The sequence below is a fragment of the Falco biarmicus genome, chromosome 1 (genome assembly GCF_023638135.1).
Source record: "Falco biarmicus isolate bFalBia1 chromosome 1, bFalBia1.pri, whole genome shotgun sequence".
Taxonomy (NCBI): domain Eukaryota; kingdom Metazoa; phylum Chordata; class Aves; order Falconiformes; family Falconidae; genus Falco; species Falco biarmicus.
In genome coordinates, this window is record NC_079288.1 from 35047139 (window position 1) to 35066071 (window position 18933).

The 18933-nt window shown below is 41.3% G+C and overlaps 1 protein-coding gene across 1 annotated transcript in view; it reads right to left on the bottom strand.

Annotated features, from left to right (window-relative positions):
* FBXW8 (F-box and WD repeat domain containing 8) overlaps window positions 1–18933 on the bottom strand; it is a 53795-nt gene that overhangs the window by 11823 nt on the left and 23039 nt on the right. The window contains exons 5-7 of the mRNA XM_056351117.1: window positions 16193–16350; window positions 8315–8511; window positions 6600–6809 (exon numbers count right to left, since the gene is read on the bottom strand). Of these exons, the coding sequence (XP_056207092.1) occupies window positions 6600–6809; window positions 8315–8511; window positions 16193–16350 (565 nt within the window). The remainder of the gene's footprint in view (window positions 1–6599; window positions 6810–8314; window positions 8512–16192; window positions 16351–18933) is intronic.

Sequence of the window (18933 nt, forward strand, 5' to 3'; positions counted from 1 at the left end):
TGTCCAAGAACTCAAGAAAGACGACTAAATTAATTCATAACAGAATTAAAAGTCTCTGTAGCCAGAACAGCTAAGCTGTGAGCTTTGTTACATCTTGCAGCTAAGTGAGGTCAAGCATGGTCGATGTACTCTGGCTGAGATACTTCCAAGAAAAACCAAGGCATTGAAGGAACTGCTGTTGATGGAACTCTTCCATGCACGTCCAATACCCCAGCAGGTGTTTTGGGATCCTGTGTTGTTGGAGATGTCTTTTTTGGATGGAACATTAAAACAACAAATCCCCAAGCACTTGTTATCAAAGAGCCTGTGGTACTTTCAACAAGAGCAGGGGTGTTCAACCCACTGTCCTGGCTGAAAGCCAGCAGACAACTGCTTTGTGAAATTGCTAGCTTCCCTCTGCAATCACATTTCTGCTTCTTGTCAAAAGTTACCGCATCCTACGGCTACTAAAAAAAATGAGTCTCTCAGATCTGGGCAAAGCGCTCTGTATATACAGTATATTTCATCCTTATTTAGATGAAGTATTGAACAGAGTATCATAAATACTAGCCAAAAGTATACTGTACAACCACACTCAAAACCTACATCCTTTTCCTTACCGAATAACACACAGGACACATTGAAGAACCATTTTCTCAGAAAGAGCTGTCTAGGATTGAGGTTTCTAACTGTCACTTTAAGAGACAGAGGATCAAAATTACAAAAAACCCAACTGAGTTGCTCAAAGAGGCAGAGGAACAAGCAGCAAGACTGGAAACAGAATTTGCATGTATTTCCAGATTATGTTTCTTCCCCCTTTCCTTCTGCCCATCCCTCTCCCAACTTAAAAAAACCCAGCATTGCTTGAATACACACAAATACTGCCAACAAAAGAAAGGCTTGTGAAATTTCCAGTCCATCATAAACAAAAAGGATCTGTTTTTTGCTCAGGTCAAAACCACTCAATTCAAAGTGTATCTACAAAAGCAGTAAGGCTGTTTCACATGCATTTGCGGCAGAAGTCATCAAATTAAGTACAGCATATGGTACACACTGCTGCAAGTTCGAATTTTATTTCTAAAGGGATGTGGAAAAAAGAATATTTTCAAAGTTTACAAGCCTCAGGGGCACAGTTGCCGGTGCAAATGTATTGAATTGCCTACTGTAAATATGGCACATAACACTGCTACAACAACAACAACAAAAATTTGACTATTAACAAATGCAAGGTCAGCATATTGATACTCGTACACAGAGATAAGTGTTCTGGCTCCATAAATTTAAAGATGAGCTAAGATTTAAAAGGAGCAGCTGAGGGAGACAGACAGACAGTCAGAGAGAAAGAAAAAGAGTAAATCATACACGAAACAGCCAGTAAAAAAAAATAAATAAAAAAAGCAGTTAATATACATGAATAATGGATGTTTGATTTAAAAGCAGTTTACTCCAATATGATGTAATTTTTGACAATCAGCCAGAGAGACTATTTTGCAAGTTCTTGCCAGATATAAGTCATTGTGTAAAGCTGGTAACACAACCATTTCTCTGAGCATGTGGAAAATTGACTTTCATGCCATCCTAAAGGTGACTTTATGCTGGCAAATGGGAACTCTTATTTCGCATGCTGCACCAAGCAGCCTGAAGCGATGCTTAAAGACCCACACAGACGACTGCAAAAATAACAGTCTAAATAGCTTGCGGCAAATCCAGCAGCAAAAAAAGCCAGCCATGCACACTGCCCGGTCCTTCAAATATCTACACCTTCTGTAAAAATTACACATGATGGCAAAGACAAGTGCTGTTGGTTTTTCCTTTCAAGTTTTCACCTGACTGGAGTTAAAAAGTAAGACTCCAAGCTGGTAGCAAGCACTAGAGCCAAGCACTACGCACGCAGGCAGCGCACAAGCTTCGGCAATGCGATTCTGCCAACGCACCTGCAACCCTTGCTGTTCCAGCTCTGGACACTGCCCGAGCCCGGGCTGCCAGCCTCCGGGACTCTGCCAGCCTGGATGGGCTTGGGATGTGGACAGATGTCTGCTAGAACCTGGCATGAGGTCACCAGACTCATTTGACTTGTGGCTGAAGACTGATGTAAAGAGTTCAGGTACCCAGAGATGAAAGGATCGTGATGTTTACCCACTCACTAAAAAACAAGCCCTAGCCCAGAAACACATTTTCCCTAACCTAAGGGCAGGACAGTGAAAAAGGCAGGCAAGGTAATTCTTGAAAACTGAATGTATTAATGTATTCTCTTGTTTTCATAGATTATCACCTTGAATACTCTTGGCACATCCTAGCAGCTATATTTTCAAAACCTGAGACACTTACCTAAGCAGCTGTGCTGATTTTGAGGTATTCACATTAATGTACAAATTGGGGGGGGGGGGGGGGGGAGAAGGAAAAAAGCAGCATGTCATTGACATTTGCAAGTTAAAAAAACCCTAAAAAACCCTTTTGTATTGGCTAAAGTATTTCCGGTCATTAACAAAACCAGAAAAAACCCCAAGAATTATGGTTGTTACCTTTCAGCGAGATGGGTTAATCGACACACCATGCAACATTTAGGCAAGGAGAACTTCTGGTCTCTCTGCTGGACTGTGGTTTCAAGCAGCGCCTGACTTACAAAAAGTTACGCAGTTCAGAAGACAGACCCTCAGAAAGAGTTCTATCTTTCCTACATGGTACCAAAGAGTTTATAAAAAGAAAGGTTATTTAAAACACCTTTCACCTTCACAGACCTGCTCACACTCTACAGTCCTACAGCTCCCCAAAGAGAAACGTTTGGGCAAGTCCCACGTGTTCAAAGTCACCAGTAAGACCTGCCCTTCTACTGGTATGAAAACAAGAGTTCATAAAGAGCAGTTTATTGAAAACTGGACTATTTACAGGGGCCACAGTGGCTAACAAAACTAATGCACACACAAGATGATAAAAATCTGAAGTCTTTGGAACGCCACGAGAACTGGAGACATTATGACACCAGAAATGACAACGCAAGCTTGCCAGTTAACAAAGAAGAAGAATTTAGTTAAAATAAGGCGCAAGAAAGATGTAACAGCTTATATAAAGCAGCTATGACCTAAATACATCATCCAAGAGAGACTGTAAAGTATGAAATTCGATTTAAAGGATTATTTATAATTTGTTTTTCACTTACTATTAGTTCATAGCATCCACTTCAAGTGGTTAGTTCTACTGGATACACTTACATTAGCAAGCAGTTGAAGACCTCCATGGAAAATATTAAATTCAGGAGCAAAACTAGGCAGTATTTCAATTGCTGATGAGGAGAGACAGGTGATGTTGAATGTCGTTCATCAAGTAAAAGCCAATCACCAGCTCAAAACAGATGAAAAAGTGACAGCGTAACAAACAACTCCCAAGGCATCTGATCTCAAAATACCTAGCCTTCTAGGTTGGAGGCTCTGAAGTCATTACTGTTCTCCCTTCACTCCTCTCTTCCCCTCTACCTGTTCTGAAATAAGGTTCAAGTTTGTGCACAGAACAACCAAAACCACAGGCGCACGCTGAACTGCGCTTTCTAGCGCATGTAACGGAGAGTTCTTTAGCTGCATGACTTCAAAATAAAATTCTGTATCCTATATGAAGCGTCTTTGGCGGGAAAAAACTCCAAATCCTCCCATGCTGATTATCTTCTATCACCAAGAACTGTTGAATATGTTAAAAAAAAATTCAACTAAATACAGGAGAAAGTTGTCCTTTCCCCTCCCCCTCAAGATAATAAAGCACCTATACATTTCATAAAAACAGTCCACAAGCAGGAGAGAGCTCACCTGAGCTACAGGAGACCAGACTTACTTGGCAGCAGATGGTCCATTCAGGGAAGCTTATGAATATAGAAACTATAAGGAAAGCTTCAGTCAGATCCTACAATCAGCGAGGTAATTGCATCAGAAATCAGATGATGTTAATCCTGGCAGTTATAGTGCTACCTGTTTAAAAGGTTTATGCCCTGTCATGAAGGCGACCAAAGCCAGCTCTACTTTAAATATGTGCATTTAATTTTACGTGCAGTGCTCAAACCCCAAATTCAAACACGAATGCCAAGACCTTGTGATGCTGCTGCCGCATCAAGATCACAGGTCTCCAAACAGCGTGACACAGGGTAATACGTTATTTCCTAGACACCATCCTCCACGGCGTGTCCGCTGGATGTCATGAGCACCACCTCAGGTTGAAAGGCAAAGCCAGGGTAAGGATTTTCCCTGTGGTTCATTATCTGGTTGATAATATTAGCCACGTGTGAGGCCAGATAGGAACACAGATCTCGGTATTTCAAGAATCTGGAATTTCAGGAAAATAGTACATTCCACGTTGAGTTAATAACCTTCGCATATATAAGCTGAAATAACTCTTACTAAAGAAATTTCTTGTAATTTAATATAAAACCAAGAGCTCCAGGAGCACTAAACAGACGAACTTTCAAAAAGCAGCACCATACTTGGGTTGTCTGATGCTTAATAAAGTGAAAGTTGAACTTCTCACAGATTAAGCATTTATATTCTCCACTCTCTCCTGCACGGATGTCTGTCATCCGGCAGTAGGCAAGTCTATGCCACAAATCTGATGCTTTTCTCCTCTCCAACATAAAAGTCCCTACAAAATTTATGCCTCAGATCTCTACTCTGCTGTCAAAGTTGGTTAAAATTAGACAAAGATTAAAAAAAAAAACAGAGAGGGGGGAAAGAGATGGCTTCCCTAACTATATTTTCATCAGAAATCAGGTTACTAGGCAGTATCATTACGATTGTGAGCTTACACTAAGGAAAAAAAAAATATCCCTCAGGAAAAACAAAGACCACCCCAAACTGAGAAGAAACACAGCTTTCCCACTACAGCAACACCACCAGCAGCAAACAGGGCTGGAATTCTTCATCATTACATTTCCGAGACCAAAAGCTCTCCTAAAGACAGATTGTCAACTTGTGACCAGCGTAATCAGCCAACGCAACGTCCCTTCACGTCTGCGCAAGGCGCATAATTATCATAATAGACATTAGTAATTAATTTCCGGCGTGATGTCAGCTGGTGCGGCAATGCCAAGCAAGCGTCCTTGTCAAACACACCCCAGCCGTCTGGACGACTTCAGTCCCATCTCCCTGATTAGGATGCGCGCTGATGCACTGCTTAATGCAATCTGCCATCAAATGCCAAATAGTTCAGAACTAAATTAGGAAATATGTCCAGCTTTACAGAGCGACGCTCGGGGGCCTAAGTAGATTTCTCTATTCCTTCATGAGGCACAAAGGCGATCACCGATGTAATGCCCCTGAATGAGGCAATTTTACCTTCTAACCTCCCCACCTCTGTAGGGAAAAGAATTGGATTAGGACAGCAAAGGAATTAATAAAGACAGCATGGCCTCGCAGCATCTCTCAACCCTAGAGGTATTTATGGTGGCCTCAGCATTTCCCTAGTGAACGTGAATTTTAAGGGGAAATTAGATGCAGCTGGACCCATTTATTCCTAACACAGAGGTAATCCTAAATAAAGCTTTCCTGTTCTAGTTGCTTGCCAAAGAAAACGCTGCATTTTTACACTGCAGACCAAGCTCCTTCCATCTGGGTGTTCACCTCCTGCTTCTTTCTCCACCTGCCTGAAGCACTCTCCTTCCCTCACTGTTGATAGCCCATCACATGCCTGAAGTAGAACCACAAAAAATGGAATGAAATCAGGGAGTGGAAGAGTTAGGCAAGATGCAGGAAAGGGACAGAAACTCTTCTCAAGGCACCTGCAAACTGCTTTCTGCAGCTTGGTCCCTGCTCTGGAGTGGGGCCGCGTCCAGGAGCAGGCTGCTGCCACCAGCTACTGGGATCTCAGGTAGGATTCTGAGCCCCCCCTGCCCCGTACAATTACTTACGTTACTTATTTGAATCTGCAAGCCCAAAAGAGCCTCTCCCACAGAGAAGTTTGAGAAAAGCTGCATTAGAAGCATGCTTCAGCCATGAGTCTTCAGCAGGGTTACAAAAACGGTCTGGTTTTGATCTACCCTGCCACTGCCAAGATGTGCTGATAAAAGCAGCACCCTGTGTCACAGGGGGCTTCAAACCTATGATTATCATTTTGCTTCCTTTAATACAACAGTCACACCATCCTCACCAAATTTTAAGTAGCTTAGTTCAAATACTCAAGCGCTCATAAAAAAAAAGCAGCATCCTCCTAAGACCACGTTTACATGTACAAGGCTTGACATACCACCCAGGATACCCTCACCAGAAAGGCTGAGGGGTGTTTTGGCTTCTGGGGGCAGGGGTGGTTTATTGGGGTTTTTGGGTGGGTTTTTTTTTTGTTTTGTTTTTGTTGGTTTTTTTGAGACTAGTTCCCCCTAGAGGGCCTCTGATGCAGCATACAGCTGAATGAGCCGGGACTCGCTGAGGAGCAGGAATGCAACTTCTTTAGAGTGAACCCAGTTAGTTGAACAATAAACCCTTCCTTCAGCCCTCCAGAACAATAATAGAAGCATCAGATGATGCATTAAAAGAATATTTTCCCTCTACTGTCAAAAGCTGAATAGCAGGGAAGGAAATGGTCAGCAGCATGAACTTTTTTCCTTTAATTATGTAAATATAAAAATCTTACACAATAAAAATATTAAATACCTGGTTGGGCTCATTCAATAGCCAGCCAAAGGTTTTGACCCCAAAAACCGCTTCATGAGCGGACACATCGAGACATGTGATGGGCTGACCATAGACAGAATGGAGAATTTTGCCAGGATCTTCTGCTTTCAGGAGATAGACAACGTCTTCTGCAGCTGCTACTGTCACTGGACTCCCCATAACATCTGGAACCAGATTAAGGAAGTTGACCTAAAAAAAGCAGACATTTTATTTTTATTACAGCCAAAAATTCTTTTACAGCACTACTGCCACACGTTAAAATGAACGGACTGCTAATGTGTGGTCATCGGCTATCTTGAATCATCCCCATTATGGATTAATTTCAGCCAAAGACCGAGTATCCATTTTATTACTGAACTTCTGCAAGCTTCGCTCCTACGATGAAATCTAGTTCACTGTCTTTAAAATGAGCCCACTTAAAAACCTAATCAGAACACATTATAATGGAACACACCAAAACGTCACATCAAAGAAAGGAGCAAGACTTAACGGACTCATTCAAATGAAGGACAGAAAGCCGTAAGGCTAAAGCACACAGAGTTAGAATGTGAATACTGTGCTCGAGAAGAGGCAACACATTCACACAACTAACACGGAAGAGCTGATGCTTACCCTGCAATCACGTATATATGCCTTAAATTTACAGGGAAGTCATCGCATGACTCTAGGACAGCCCAGGTATCAGCCCCCCTATCTTCTGTCACAAGACCAGAACGACATTGCTCTTCCCATTTCAGTAAATGGTTAAAATGCTGCTGAAAAGTCTCACCCCGGGAAGGGCTTAACTCCTTAACAGCACAGCTAACTCCTAACCCACCCCTAGAAGAGCATGTGTTGTCCTGAGCGCCTCCGTCACATGTGGCAAACTGACATTTCATCGCAAGCAAGATGCAAGAGTAAGATGGATCCAACCACAATGGAGTGTGTGGTGGTGTTCTAGTATTTTTACTGGAAAAGTCTCTTAAAATGTTTGGGGATTTTTTTAATTTAAATACTGTAAGACTGACTTAGCTTTGAAATGGGGGACTAATCAGGAGCGGTTTAAATCACAACTTCTTACCCATCAGCTGCGGAGTCAGCTTCCTGCAATAGGAGAGAAGCTGAAAAAACTCAATTTATTCCAACATACTTCCTTCCCCTTTCAAAAAAATGTTGATACTCTGAGATGTAATAAAACTTCAGAGAATGGGGCAGGATTTAACTTTTAATTAGAATAGTCTCAAAACTTCAGTGACAGAAGGTGCGACCTAAAGAAGCTGCACAACTAGTTACAGCTTCACAAGTGATACTATTAGCTCGTTTGCAATATCCTGCCTCAGAATTAATCAGATAGTGTTGATCTGGAATGAGACCTTGAGTTTTAGCTCCAATTCTACACGAGAAAACTGATTTACAAAATGAGCCAACTTAGTTTAATGTTGACAAAAAAATAATTAAAAACAGGCAACCTCCTGCACCATATGGACTTCTATTCATTTTCACTTGTAGCTTAAGCCAGCATTGCACCCTTGCTCTTTAGTGTTTAAAGGCTCATCCGTTAACCTGCTTCAAAATCACAGCCTTTAGCTGATAATGCTGTTATCTAGTTCAGGCAACACTCTTGTAAGATTTTTGTAAGATCCCTCTTAACTGTACCAAAAATAATTAGTGGATCAGGAGCTTCTGGAATCAAGCTGAGTAGCCTGGAGACTCACCAATTTCTGGATTTCAAATGTTTCCGTAGTTTGCCAAAATCCTCTGTCATCAGGGCTTTCCACTTTGACCTCGAAGCCAGATGCCGTCGCTACCGTTGCACCCTCTGAACCAAGAGCTAAAGCCTGTATCCTCTGATTGTGCTGGTAATGATGGATTGGCTCCCGGCCGAACATCAGGTTCCAAACGCTAACTGTTCCTGTACACAAAAAAAATAATGTAATCACTATGCGTTATCTTCGAATTTAACAAAACTGTACAAGATCATTTACAGATGTAAGCTTAAAAGCATTGTAATGGAAAAAGTTAATATACAGGAAAGAGACGGTAAGGCAGGAAACCAGAACTTCAGGACGCTGCATAGCACCACGTAACTGCTTCAGAGGTAACTTTCCAAAATTACACGCTCTAGCATTACAGGCTCTATTGCTCTCTCTAAGTAATTCCTAATTTTTGACTTTCAGATAACATTGGTGTCTACCTTGAGGAAGGCCGCTTGACTTCTCTTACATTTCCACGTTTGGAGAAGATCAGACTTAGATACCTAAATTCTTGTTCTACTATATACTTGCCTTCAATTACCACAAAACAGAGCGAGGAAGAGCCCACATTCAAATTTCAGTCACACTGCTGCACACACAAGTTACACAAGTTTTAAAGCGAAGAATGTGAAGCTCTGCCCAGGCAGCAATAGGTCAGGGATTTTAACACCATTCTTAACAGTTTACACCCGGCAGCAGAGTTTCTAATCCTGATGCTCTAGAAAAACTGAAAACGTAGAAGAGTTCAAAAAGCTAAAGAACACAAATCCTGAAGAATAGAGGAGTATCAGTCTAAAGGCAATGTATATGTCATTGTGTTTTTTCCCAGCATAGATCACCGATACGCTGTTTAAAAGCCCGGTACATTAAAGCAATAATCTGAATAAAAGCAACCTGAAGCAATCAGGAGTGTATTACAGAACAGAAGGGCCAGACAGAATCGGAGACTTCTGGGCCACCTTTGCACTGAATTAACGGAGAAGCAATCTTCAGATGTGATAGACAGGGCTGGAGAAGCCTGCCTTCTACTTGAGCATGGCCATTAATGATGAAATGATTAATGGTAGCTATTCCTTCAAAAGGAGACATAAAAGCTCTGACAGACAGCTGTGGACGGGCACCAATGCCAGTTTGCAAACACTCCTCCAATGTCCCAAAGGAGGTGAAGCAAGAGTGTGGTAATGAAACTGCACATAGTGAAATGGTATCTAAATGAGTTTAAATTGATTTATGTTTGCTTTTGTAAAGATTATTTGGTATCTGGAAAGTGCTACCAATGTGAAATAATGCAGATAATCCTTAAGATCCCCGTCTAATGGCACTCCCACTGAATATTTATATTCCTCGCCATGGGAATGAGTACCATAATGGGGACCATTTTTGTTTTATTAGGGATGAATATTTAAATTAATCTGCTATTTGCCTAAACAATTAGCCGCCTCTGTTTGTTTACACAAAGCCAAAACTGCAATTAGGCTTCCATCAAAAAGATAAGTCCCGAGTAAAACTGTCCCGATGGAGTCATAAGGGCTCAGAGCAGAACTTCCCAAAATTACTTCTTAGCATAATGGTAATTATGTTAATTGCTTGAAAGGTAAATAACTGCTGAACTGGTTTTGAAAAACAGAATGCTAGCTTGCATCACACACACTTAGGCTTCAAACAAGTTAACAAATACAAATGGACAGCACAGCTACAATTCCCTGTGCCGCCTGGCCTGCCCCGCACCAGGGCTCAGCGGTGGCACTTCTGTTCCTTCGCAGCCAGTCCTTGGCTCCCAACGGGAACAAAGGGAATGGCTGAAGTCTCATCTCCAGGACAGCTAATTTAAACAAGCAAAGAAACAAACAAACATACATCAGTGAGAAAAGACTGTAGTGATATCAGATCGTGGATGTTAGCACCGGACTTTTTCATCAGACGATGAAAACTGCTGCCAAGCTCCTCCCGGCAGGAGTATTTTCAACTTTGTTTTGCAGAACATTTATCCCAATTAAAGATCACTTTTGTGAAGGGGAACAAGGAAGCCAATTTGCTTTCAGTGAAATCTTTTGTTTACACATCTCTGTGATGAGCACGTCACTGTTTTCAATAGAGTGTATTAATGTACGGGAGTTCTGCAAAATATCAAAAAATATTCAAGTCAAAGTACCCTCTCTTCTGACCTCACAAGCAAACTGGAAAACCCAGAATTCAGAGTTCTGCTCTGATTTTGGGCAACAAAGCCACTATTATTGCTGCATCTCAAACATTATAAAAAAAGAAGACAGCAAAAATGGCTCATGTGAAAGTACAATCAGTTCAAGACAGGTGTTTGGATTTTCCTTTTTTAACCAGCTGTTCCATCTGTCCAAAATATCTAAAAGTTTTATCAGAAAAACAAGTGATTTGTAAGGTCACAAGTTAACATCTGTTTAATGAAGGAGCACAATATAAGGAGTAAAAAGGAGAACTGAAAAGGAATGCGATGAGCAAAAGAAATACCATTTTCCGTCATTAGGATGAACAACTATTTGCTTGCAAAAATACTGCTTGTCCCCCTTGATTCCCCCTTCCTTCAAAAGACTGTATGATTGTGTATGTACACCCTCCACCATCTGTTACTTGCTACCAGTTAGACGCTTCAACCACTGCGTGCAAGGACCTTCTGTGGAAATCCACCATTGTCAAAACAGTTGTATGCATTCGTGCATGACGGCAGGAAAACATTTTCAAGTTTCACAGAAAAAGAAAACACTCCACTGTATTTATCAACAGGCAAAGCTACTACTAGGTCTTAAAGTGCTACTCAAGAACATTCTGTATTCTATATTTCATTGCAGAAACAGAAAAATGTATTTATTAGCATGCAAGCCTTTGCAACAGTCAATCATGTTTGTCTAAGAGCAAAAAAATAAAAAGCCACCATTACAGTTAAAGTTATTAGCATGGCAACATAAAAAAAATTAGGTGTAAGATTTACCAGTGCTGATGAGATCACTACTTTACACAGTTTATCTTCCTGCCTCCAGCAGCGACCAGTACTTCATTTCCAAAGCAATATCTTTGCTAAGGTGAAGTTGAGGTTGCAAGCTTACAGAGTATTTTTTTTTTAATACTGTAATCTTAAAAGTGTTAGAGTCATTAAATCAGAATTATAAGCAATACTTTCACAGCATGCTAAAATCTGCACCACAATGGCGATTATTCCAATTGAACTCTAACAATAACTCCTCAAACCGATTTAGACTTTACAGCTTGCTTATATTTAATCTTGGCTCAAGGAAATGAGTATAATTGTGACACTTGACATTACAATCACCGTACCAGTCACCTTGTTTATCACTTTGGCCCAGACTGTACAAAGAACTCAGGTTTGTAACTTCTAACCCAATATATTGTTGAAATGCAGTCTGATGAAAGGTCCATTTATTGCAATTCACTCTAGATTGGAAGGTATTTGGATAAAACATTTAACTATGAGACTACTGTGCCTTACACAGTGCACTGCTGATCCTGACCGTACTCCAGTTTTAGTAAGCATCAGCCAGTCTTCCACCTCTCTTGCTCTATCAAAGGTGAATAGCTGGGAGCTGTTCTCCATTAACAGTGCCTAGTAAATTCTCCTCTAGTATATTCCCTTCTTTGCAGCTGGAAGCACAAAAGACGTCCTGCAAAAGCAGCCGCTTTGTACATCTTGTTTTCACCTAGCTTTCCCTCTGGTATAAAAGGCAACATTTTTGCCACACACACACACAAAAAAGGTCTCTCTTTTCCTCTGACATCTCTAATCCTGTTACAGGGAAAGGAAGCATAAACAGAGGCAAAAAATGTTAAATCACATTTGTAAATATTACGCTGGCTGTGTTTGCCAGGTTAAGAGCTAGCCACAGCAGAGAACAGCTGCCTGCTCGGGCTACCTGCTAGGAGCAAACCCTCGGGCTAAGCGGAGGGAGGGCTGTGGTTTGGTGCAGAAGATCCTACGGACCCATTACATCAGCCCTTCCATGCTAAGGCGATACAGCTAGCGGTTGCTGTCAGCTTTAGAAAAGATGTACAGCAATCGACATGTGAAGTATTGGCGGGGTGGGTGGGCAGGAAAGCAAAGACAGAATTTTGTATATGCTAGAGCAGGGAATGTGGACGTGCTCATGGGTTTTGTGCTCATTCACTTCAGTCTCCTAACACAATGGCCAGAAGCTGCTTAATTCACATCATCTACATGATGTTTTTCCTGTTTGTGAGTCGCAGTCTTGCTTGTTAATTCTTTCTTGATTCACACAAAATTCTTTTTCACCTTTTGAAAACAGTTCTTACACATTTTTCTTTTTTTTTTCTTCCAAGCTGGGAATATTAATTTATTTCCTTGTAATTTTCACACATCACACTTCTATGAAGTACAAACAGTAGACAAAATATGTGGGTGGAAACAAGCATCAGCCTGAAGTCTCAAAACTTATCTTGAATTTTGAGTTTCTCCCAAAAATATTTCTAGTTGGAAGGACAACCAACACACAGCCGATTTAACCTTAGTAGATGCTTGGTGCTCATCAACTAAAATTTTGTATTTTACTTTCATTGCTATGCTGTGTCTCAACTTTCAGCGGGCCCAGCAAGCTACTTACTCTACTAAACAGCGAGAGACTTGACCTCAGCCATAAGATTTGTCCCTTTACATTATCATTATCACACCAGTTTCCACCAAATGTTGTCAGGTTTTATCTCCACCGCGCTTCCTACAGAGATTTCCCAATGACACCCCCCCATGCAGTCCCTCAGAGAAGGTACAGATGAGAAAGTCTGTATTTCATTCCCAAGTTGCAGACTCAAGAGCCAGACTTCCGGGCCCATCATGTGAAATCACGCGCCGTTTCCCCAAACCAAGAGTTTTGCATCCACAGCCACCTGCACGTATCTGATAGGAATAAATACACCTCCACCTGCTACATGTGGTTTTCTTCTTATTTGAGCCAGCCTGTTTCCCTGCTCTTGCTATCTTACAGCATGTCCCGGCACTCAGGGGAAGGCACCAAACATTACTCCATTTCTGCCTTTACAAAGAGGGTACAGAAGGGACAATACCCACAGGCAGCTTTAAGGGCATCAGAACGGACAAGACATCAGATTCCCAGAAAGCAACACTGCCAAAATTCCCTTCCTGGGGCCTGCCAACAAGCAAAAGCTCTTCTGGTCCCGGCAGAAACCACCTTCCTTTGCTCCGTGTTGCTACTCTGCAACTTGTGAAGTCCCACTAACTCCTCCCAACGGATCTCCAAGTATTACCGTGAAGGGCAGCAGCGCAGCATCTGCCCGCCATGCCTACATGAGTACGAAACACGGCCTTTAAAAAGAAAAAAACAAAACAAAAACCAATAAAAGAAAAAAAGTATGTTCTCTTGTTGCAGCACATTGTTTTCAAGTCAAACTATGAGACTCCTGAGGGTGGGGTGGGGGGGGAGAGTGATGGCTAAAAGTAGACTGCTGTTTCCCAAAAGCTGTGGCTCGCAGCCAAAGTCAGGCAAGCATGGAGCAGATGGAGTCCTGGCAAGGCCTCTACTGTCCCTGCATTAGCAGCATCTGCTCATTACCCAGAACCCTCGCCTGCTTTATCTAATGCTCCAGGAAAAGCATTTTGATTTGATTCATTTCAGTTCGGTAACGTGCAACACAATTAGTGGTAAAATCAAACTGGAGGACTGCCAGTGCTGACAATAGGAAACAAGGCAGAAGAAATATGAGGCCAGTGGGTTGGAATTCAAAAATCACAACTGTGGATCAAGTTGCCAAGTCCCGTTGCCCCAGGTGTACATACAGTGCCCCCACTGAGTATTGGCATGGGCAGAGGGAACTTCATTTTCTCCCCATACATTTTTCTCTCGTTTACCTCTCCTTGCAGCTTGCTTCTCAGAGGCTGACACCATCAGAAACATTCAGCAGAAGCCACAATTCAGTTTTTCTTTCGTGCCATCGTGGAGTCACACTTCACTTTGGATGCAGGCATCCCAGTAAGACAAATCTTTCTCCTTGCTATTATTTCATATGCCTTGGGAAGCATTTGCTACTACCGAACCAGCAAAACAGTGCTGCAAGGCAGGCGCGGTGCGAGCAGAATCTGCCTGTTAGTTCTTCCCTGTGATCGGATGCCAAGGACATCGCTGCGTGAGCTCTGTTGAACTGGGAGAAACTGATGTTATCTGAACGAGTCTGCTAGCCAGGGATTCGACAGAGAAGTCTAGACTCTTTGCCTGACAGCACCACCTCCAACACTAGCAGATGGTTTCTCTGTGTTAGTCAAACTTACAAACAAAGAGAAAAGGGAGCTGGAAAAGTACAACAAAGAACGATCAAACACATTATCTTCAAAGTCTTCCTTCTCCCTCCCCAAGTTTAAAATAATGCTTTCCACCAAACCTAAATATATGCTTTCAGATTCCAGTTAGTAAACATTTCGAAAAATCAGTCTTTGTAATTCCCTATTCACATCGAAACTAATCTATTCTGACCAGGCTTCTCAAATCACAGTAACTGCCATATCACAGAGCCCATTAAAATTTCTACCCAAAAGAATAAAAGACACTGAGCTTTATGCAAACCAGTTTAGTCACAGCACACACAGGACTGACGACAAGGAATATGACAGGAAAAAAAACCTAGACATATTATTAGATTAGTCAGTGGGAGACTAGAAAACAAACAAAAGACCCTCTGCTAGTCATTGTTTGGCACACTGGACAAAAAGCCAACACTTAGTGCTATAATTTCCTATGGCTCAAGTAAATAATATTAATGAGTATTCTGCAATACCAGACTTGCTGTTGTCAGAAAATGTTGCCTATCGACAATTTTTAGCCACAGAAGACCATTCTAGCATGATCCATGCTAGAGAAACCGCTAAGGATGCTGATCATCTTAAAACAGCTCTTTTCACCCTAACCCCATTTATTTTACTTCTAAAATAAAGTACATGGATTAGAGATTTTGTTTGGATTATCCATTTTCTGTTTTGTTTTCACACGCAGAATTGCCAGGATCAAAGATAGTAGGTGGACAGAACTCCCTAACTTTAAAATCGCTCTATTCATACCTGAGGAAAGATTTTAAAGTGTCAAAACATACATTTTAAAGAAAGATGACAGGAGTTAAGTTCTGCCTGAGCAACTCAGCCTAGGATCCCAATCGGCTAGCACTGTTCAAACCTGACTTTTTTTAATTGCTGTTCCCATGTCCAGTAGATATACAGTTGGTCTCTGGCTCTTGCTGTCCATTACATAAACATCTAAGTATATTTAAAACAATGCATATAACCAGTATTTTATTAGGTTTTCATTACATATTAGGTCACAGTTTTCATTTCTCGATATCAAAGTATATAATAACCCACCACTGCAAACCAGTACTTCAGTTAAGAAAATGTGCATCCACACACTATGCCAAGAGCAAGACAGGACGCAGATTAATCAGACATGCAAGTTTACCAGTATTCCCATAACAAAGCTTCACAGCACCCCAAGGGAGTTTTGGACAGAGGAGAAGGCTGGTGGAAGAATATTTAATATTTTTATAGCAAAACAAGTTATTTGCTTAAGATAGTTTGGCTGGACTACAGCCTGGCACTCAAGCTTTGTGTAGCAGTTCCAGTAGGAATTAAACATCAGTTTTAATGGGTGCTATGTTCCAATGCCTCCCAATGCATTTACGGTTATTGGCCAACTTTCTCACATAAAAGCAAGTGTGTGCATGTGTGTGTTTATATACAGGATTACAGAAACACAAAAAGCTGAGCACAGCTGCTTCATTTTCGTAAAGCCTCTTTTTTTTTTTTTTTTTTTTTAAATAGGGAGGAGAGTTGTGGTTACTTACCATCCTCATAAGCTGCTACAGCCAGAGAGCTGTTTATCCTCACAAAGGAGACATGTGGCTGAGGTCCAGCATCACCAGGACCGTGCATTGGTTCCAGGATGGGGGCTGTGTAGTCCCAGGTGCGAGTGTCCCACAACCTCACTTCTCCTGATGTGTATCTGGAAAAGAAAGCTATTATTCATCCCAGAGCATCTGAAAAGAGGTAGCTGCAGGAGAAGGGAGGAACAAACAAGAAGCATCTTAAAAACCCAACACCATTTACAGCTCCTAGACCGACTCTCCTCCTGTTTACACACTCTGTGTACAAGCCCATTAATTTCCCTCATTTTATTCCCATTTACTGAATGTAGCATCAAGACTACTAAGACAGGCAGGTGTAAATTGGAGGTACAAGAACAACACGACTGAGCTACCATAGGTTACCAACTATCGATATGAGTTTTACAACTAGAATGCAAGGAGAGTCAGGCTCAAGTGAAAAAAAGGTAATCAGCAACGAGTCTAAATTACGTCATGGCAAAACTTCAAACCGTTTCTTTTCAGTCTTTAAAAATTTGTGACTGTGGTTGTGCCAAAGAAAGACTGTTTAATCAGAGCATTTATGTACGTAAGTACAAGCACTCATATGTATAAACCCATCCAATCTACTACTTTTTATAGAAACTTCTTAATGCCTCATCAACGGATCAGATTTGCCTACATCTCTGAAGACTAATTAATACAATTAAGTGTTGCCTTTAGAATTAAGGCAGTGCCGCCTTCTTTGGAGAAGGCTCTCTCACTGAAACATCAGAAAAACGACAGTTCAACAAGGGTTTTCCAATAAGAAAATTAAAAAAAAAAAAAAAAAAAAAAAAGAACTAAACTTCCCAGATAATACTGACTGTATCTAAATGAATGAAGGCTGCTACACAGCAAGCAACACAGATGTCCTGCGCCATCTCTGCTGTGGAACACAACATTAAAGGTAAAAACCAGTGCAGGCAAAGTAGAGGCAAAGCTCCTCTCTGTGTTCTTTGACCAGTCATAGTTCAACAGCTATTTGGAACAGTTCAATAATTATTTGAATTTTAACAGAACTGTGATAATTAACACGATCGCTCTCAGATGTCTTTCTCTGCCATAGTTGAGACTTGGATTCTGTTGGAAAATAATGGGTGCTTACTGCTGTCAGCTTTGCTGCTACATCCCAACATTTTGGGGAAAAGTGTTTCAAAAGAATGATTCCTATAAGCTTCAAAGGTCTCCAGTTCAAAATCTTGCTGACCTACGTTTTGAGGAAAGTAAGAAAATAGTTAATTTACCAGGAAGGTGAAGGAAAGTGCTTAATAAAGATCTAGAAGATGGTGGACTTCAACTCCGGTTACCCAGTTCCTTGGGGAAATACCACATACAGGGTTACAGGTACTCCAGAGCAGATTACTGCCAACATCTCTGGGTGAAAATGTTCCACTTTATACAACTAATTAAAGTGCCTGAGGGGGCGGTGAAATCTGTCAAGCAGAAAGAGATGCACATTAATTCTCTGCACTGAATCGGGAAGAGGATAACTGTGTCCTTGTCACCTGGCTTCCTCTTCAGTGCTTTACAGGGTAAGACAGGAGAAAATGAGAGAATAGGGTGGGATAGCACTTCTCCCTTTTCCTACTTCTGCAAACGAGGCCCAAATCCCCTTACAAATGTTGCTTTCATTTCCAATTTACAGCAGCGCTATTTAAAAAGAGCAGATGAACAAAGAGGTTTCCCCAAAGCAAAATGTTTCATGTTGGGTTGAACAAGCAGTCCAGATTAGCTCACAACAAGTATCTTTGGTTTACAAAACTGAAAAACGCTCATTTCGGATACATTTTCAAACTTGGAGATAAAACACAATAGGACAGGTAATCGCACAGATCTGCTGCAGTCCTCTTCAACAAGACACACAGATAACATTTTAATTTTGAGCTGCTTTTTGTTTCCCTTTATGTTAGTTTGGGTCATGTTTTCAAGCTTCTAACTGTAAAGAGTAGTGGGTTACAAAGAGGAAGAAAAAATTCTGTTGCCACTAAGTGACCCTGAATAGTGAGTTTCGAGGGAAACATAAAATACTGGTAGAACTGACAGAACTAAGTGACAAGATACTCATTTTCATCCCCATATAAGCAAGGAAGGAAGAACAGTATCTCCTCCCAGTGTATATACATACTTGCTCTCACACAGTCCAGTCTAGGAATGTAAAAAGAAAGACTAATAGATGGAGAAAACAGAACAACAGAAATAGAGAAGAGACACAAGGCTGGCTAATTCCCTGAGCACGCTGCTTCTGGATTTTCTATACAGCATGCAACGCAACTGATCCAGGGCTCAAGACATGCTACCATCCTTAAAAAATAACATGGACCACAATCTTGGAATTAAAGACCCAACATCACAATACCACAGTAAGTGCTTAAATTAATTTTATCTCAGAATTCAACCAAATCAAAAGAAAGTTTGAACCATTCTTTGTTCTTGAAGAACCTGAATGACCTCTACAGCTAAGCTCAAACTGGAACAGAACCACCAAACCTTTGTGACTGTCAGTTTGACATAAATTTGACTCAAATTCTGATGTGCGTGTACTGGGACCTGTTAAATGCAGGAACTGTCTCTGCTTGGCAGGCTCTGCACCAGACCACCCTGCAGCCTCCTCATCTTCACTCCCTTTCTCTCCCATGATGAATAGGCACGTGCTGAAGAGCTTTCGCTTCTATACCACGAAG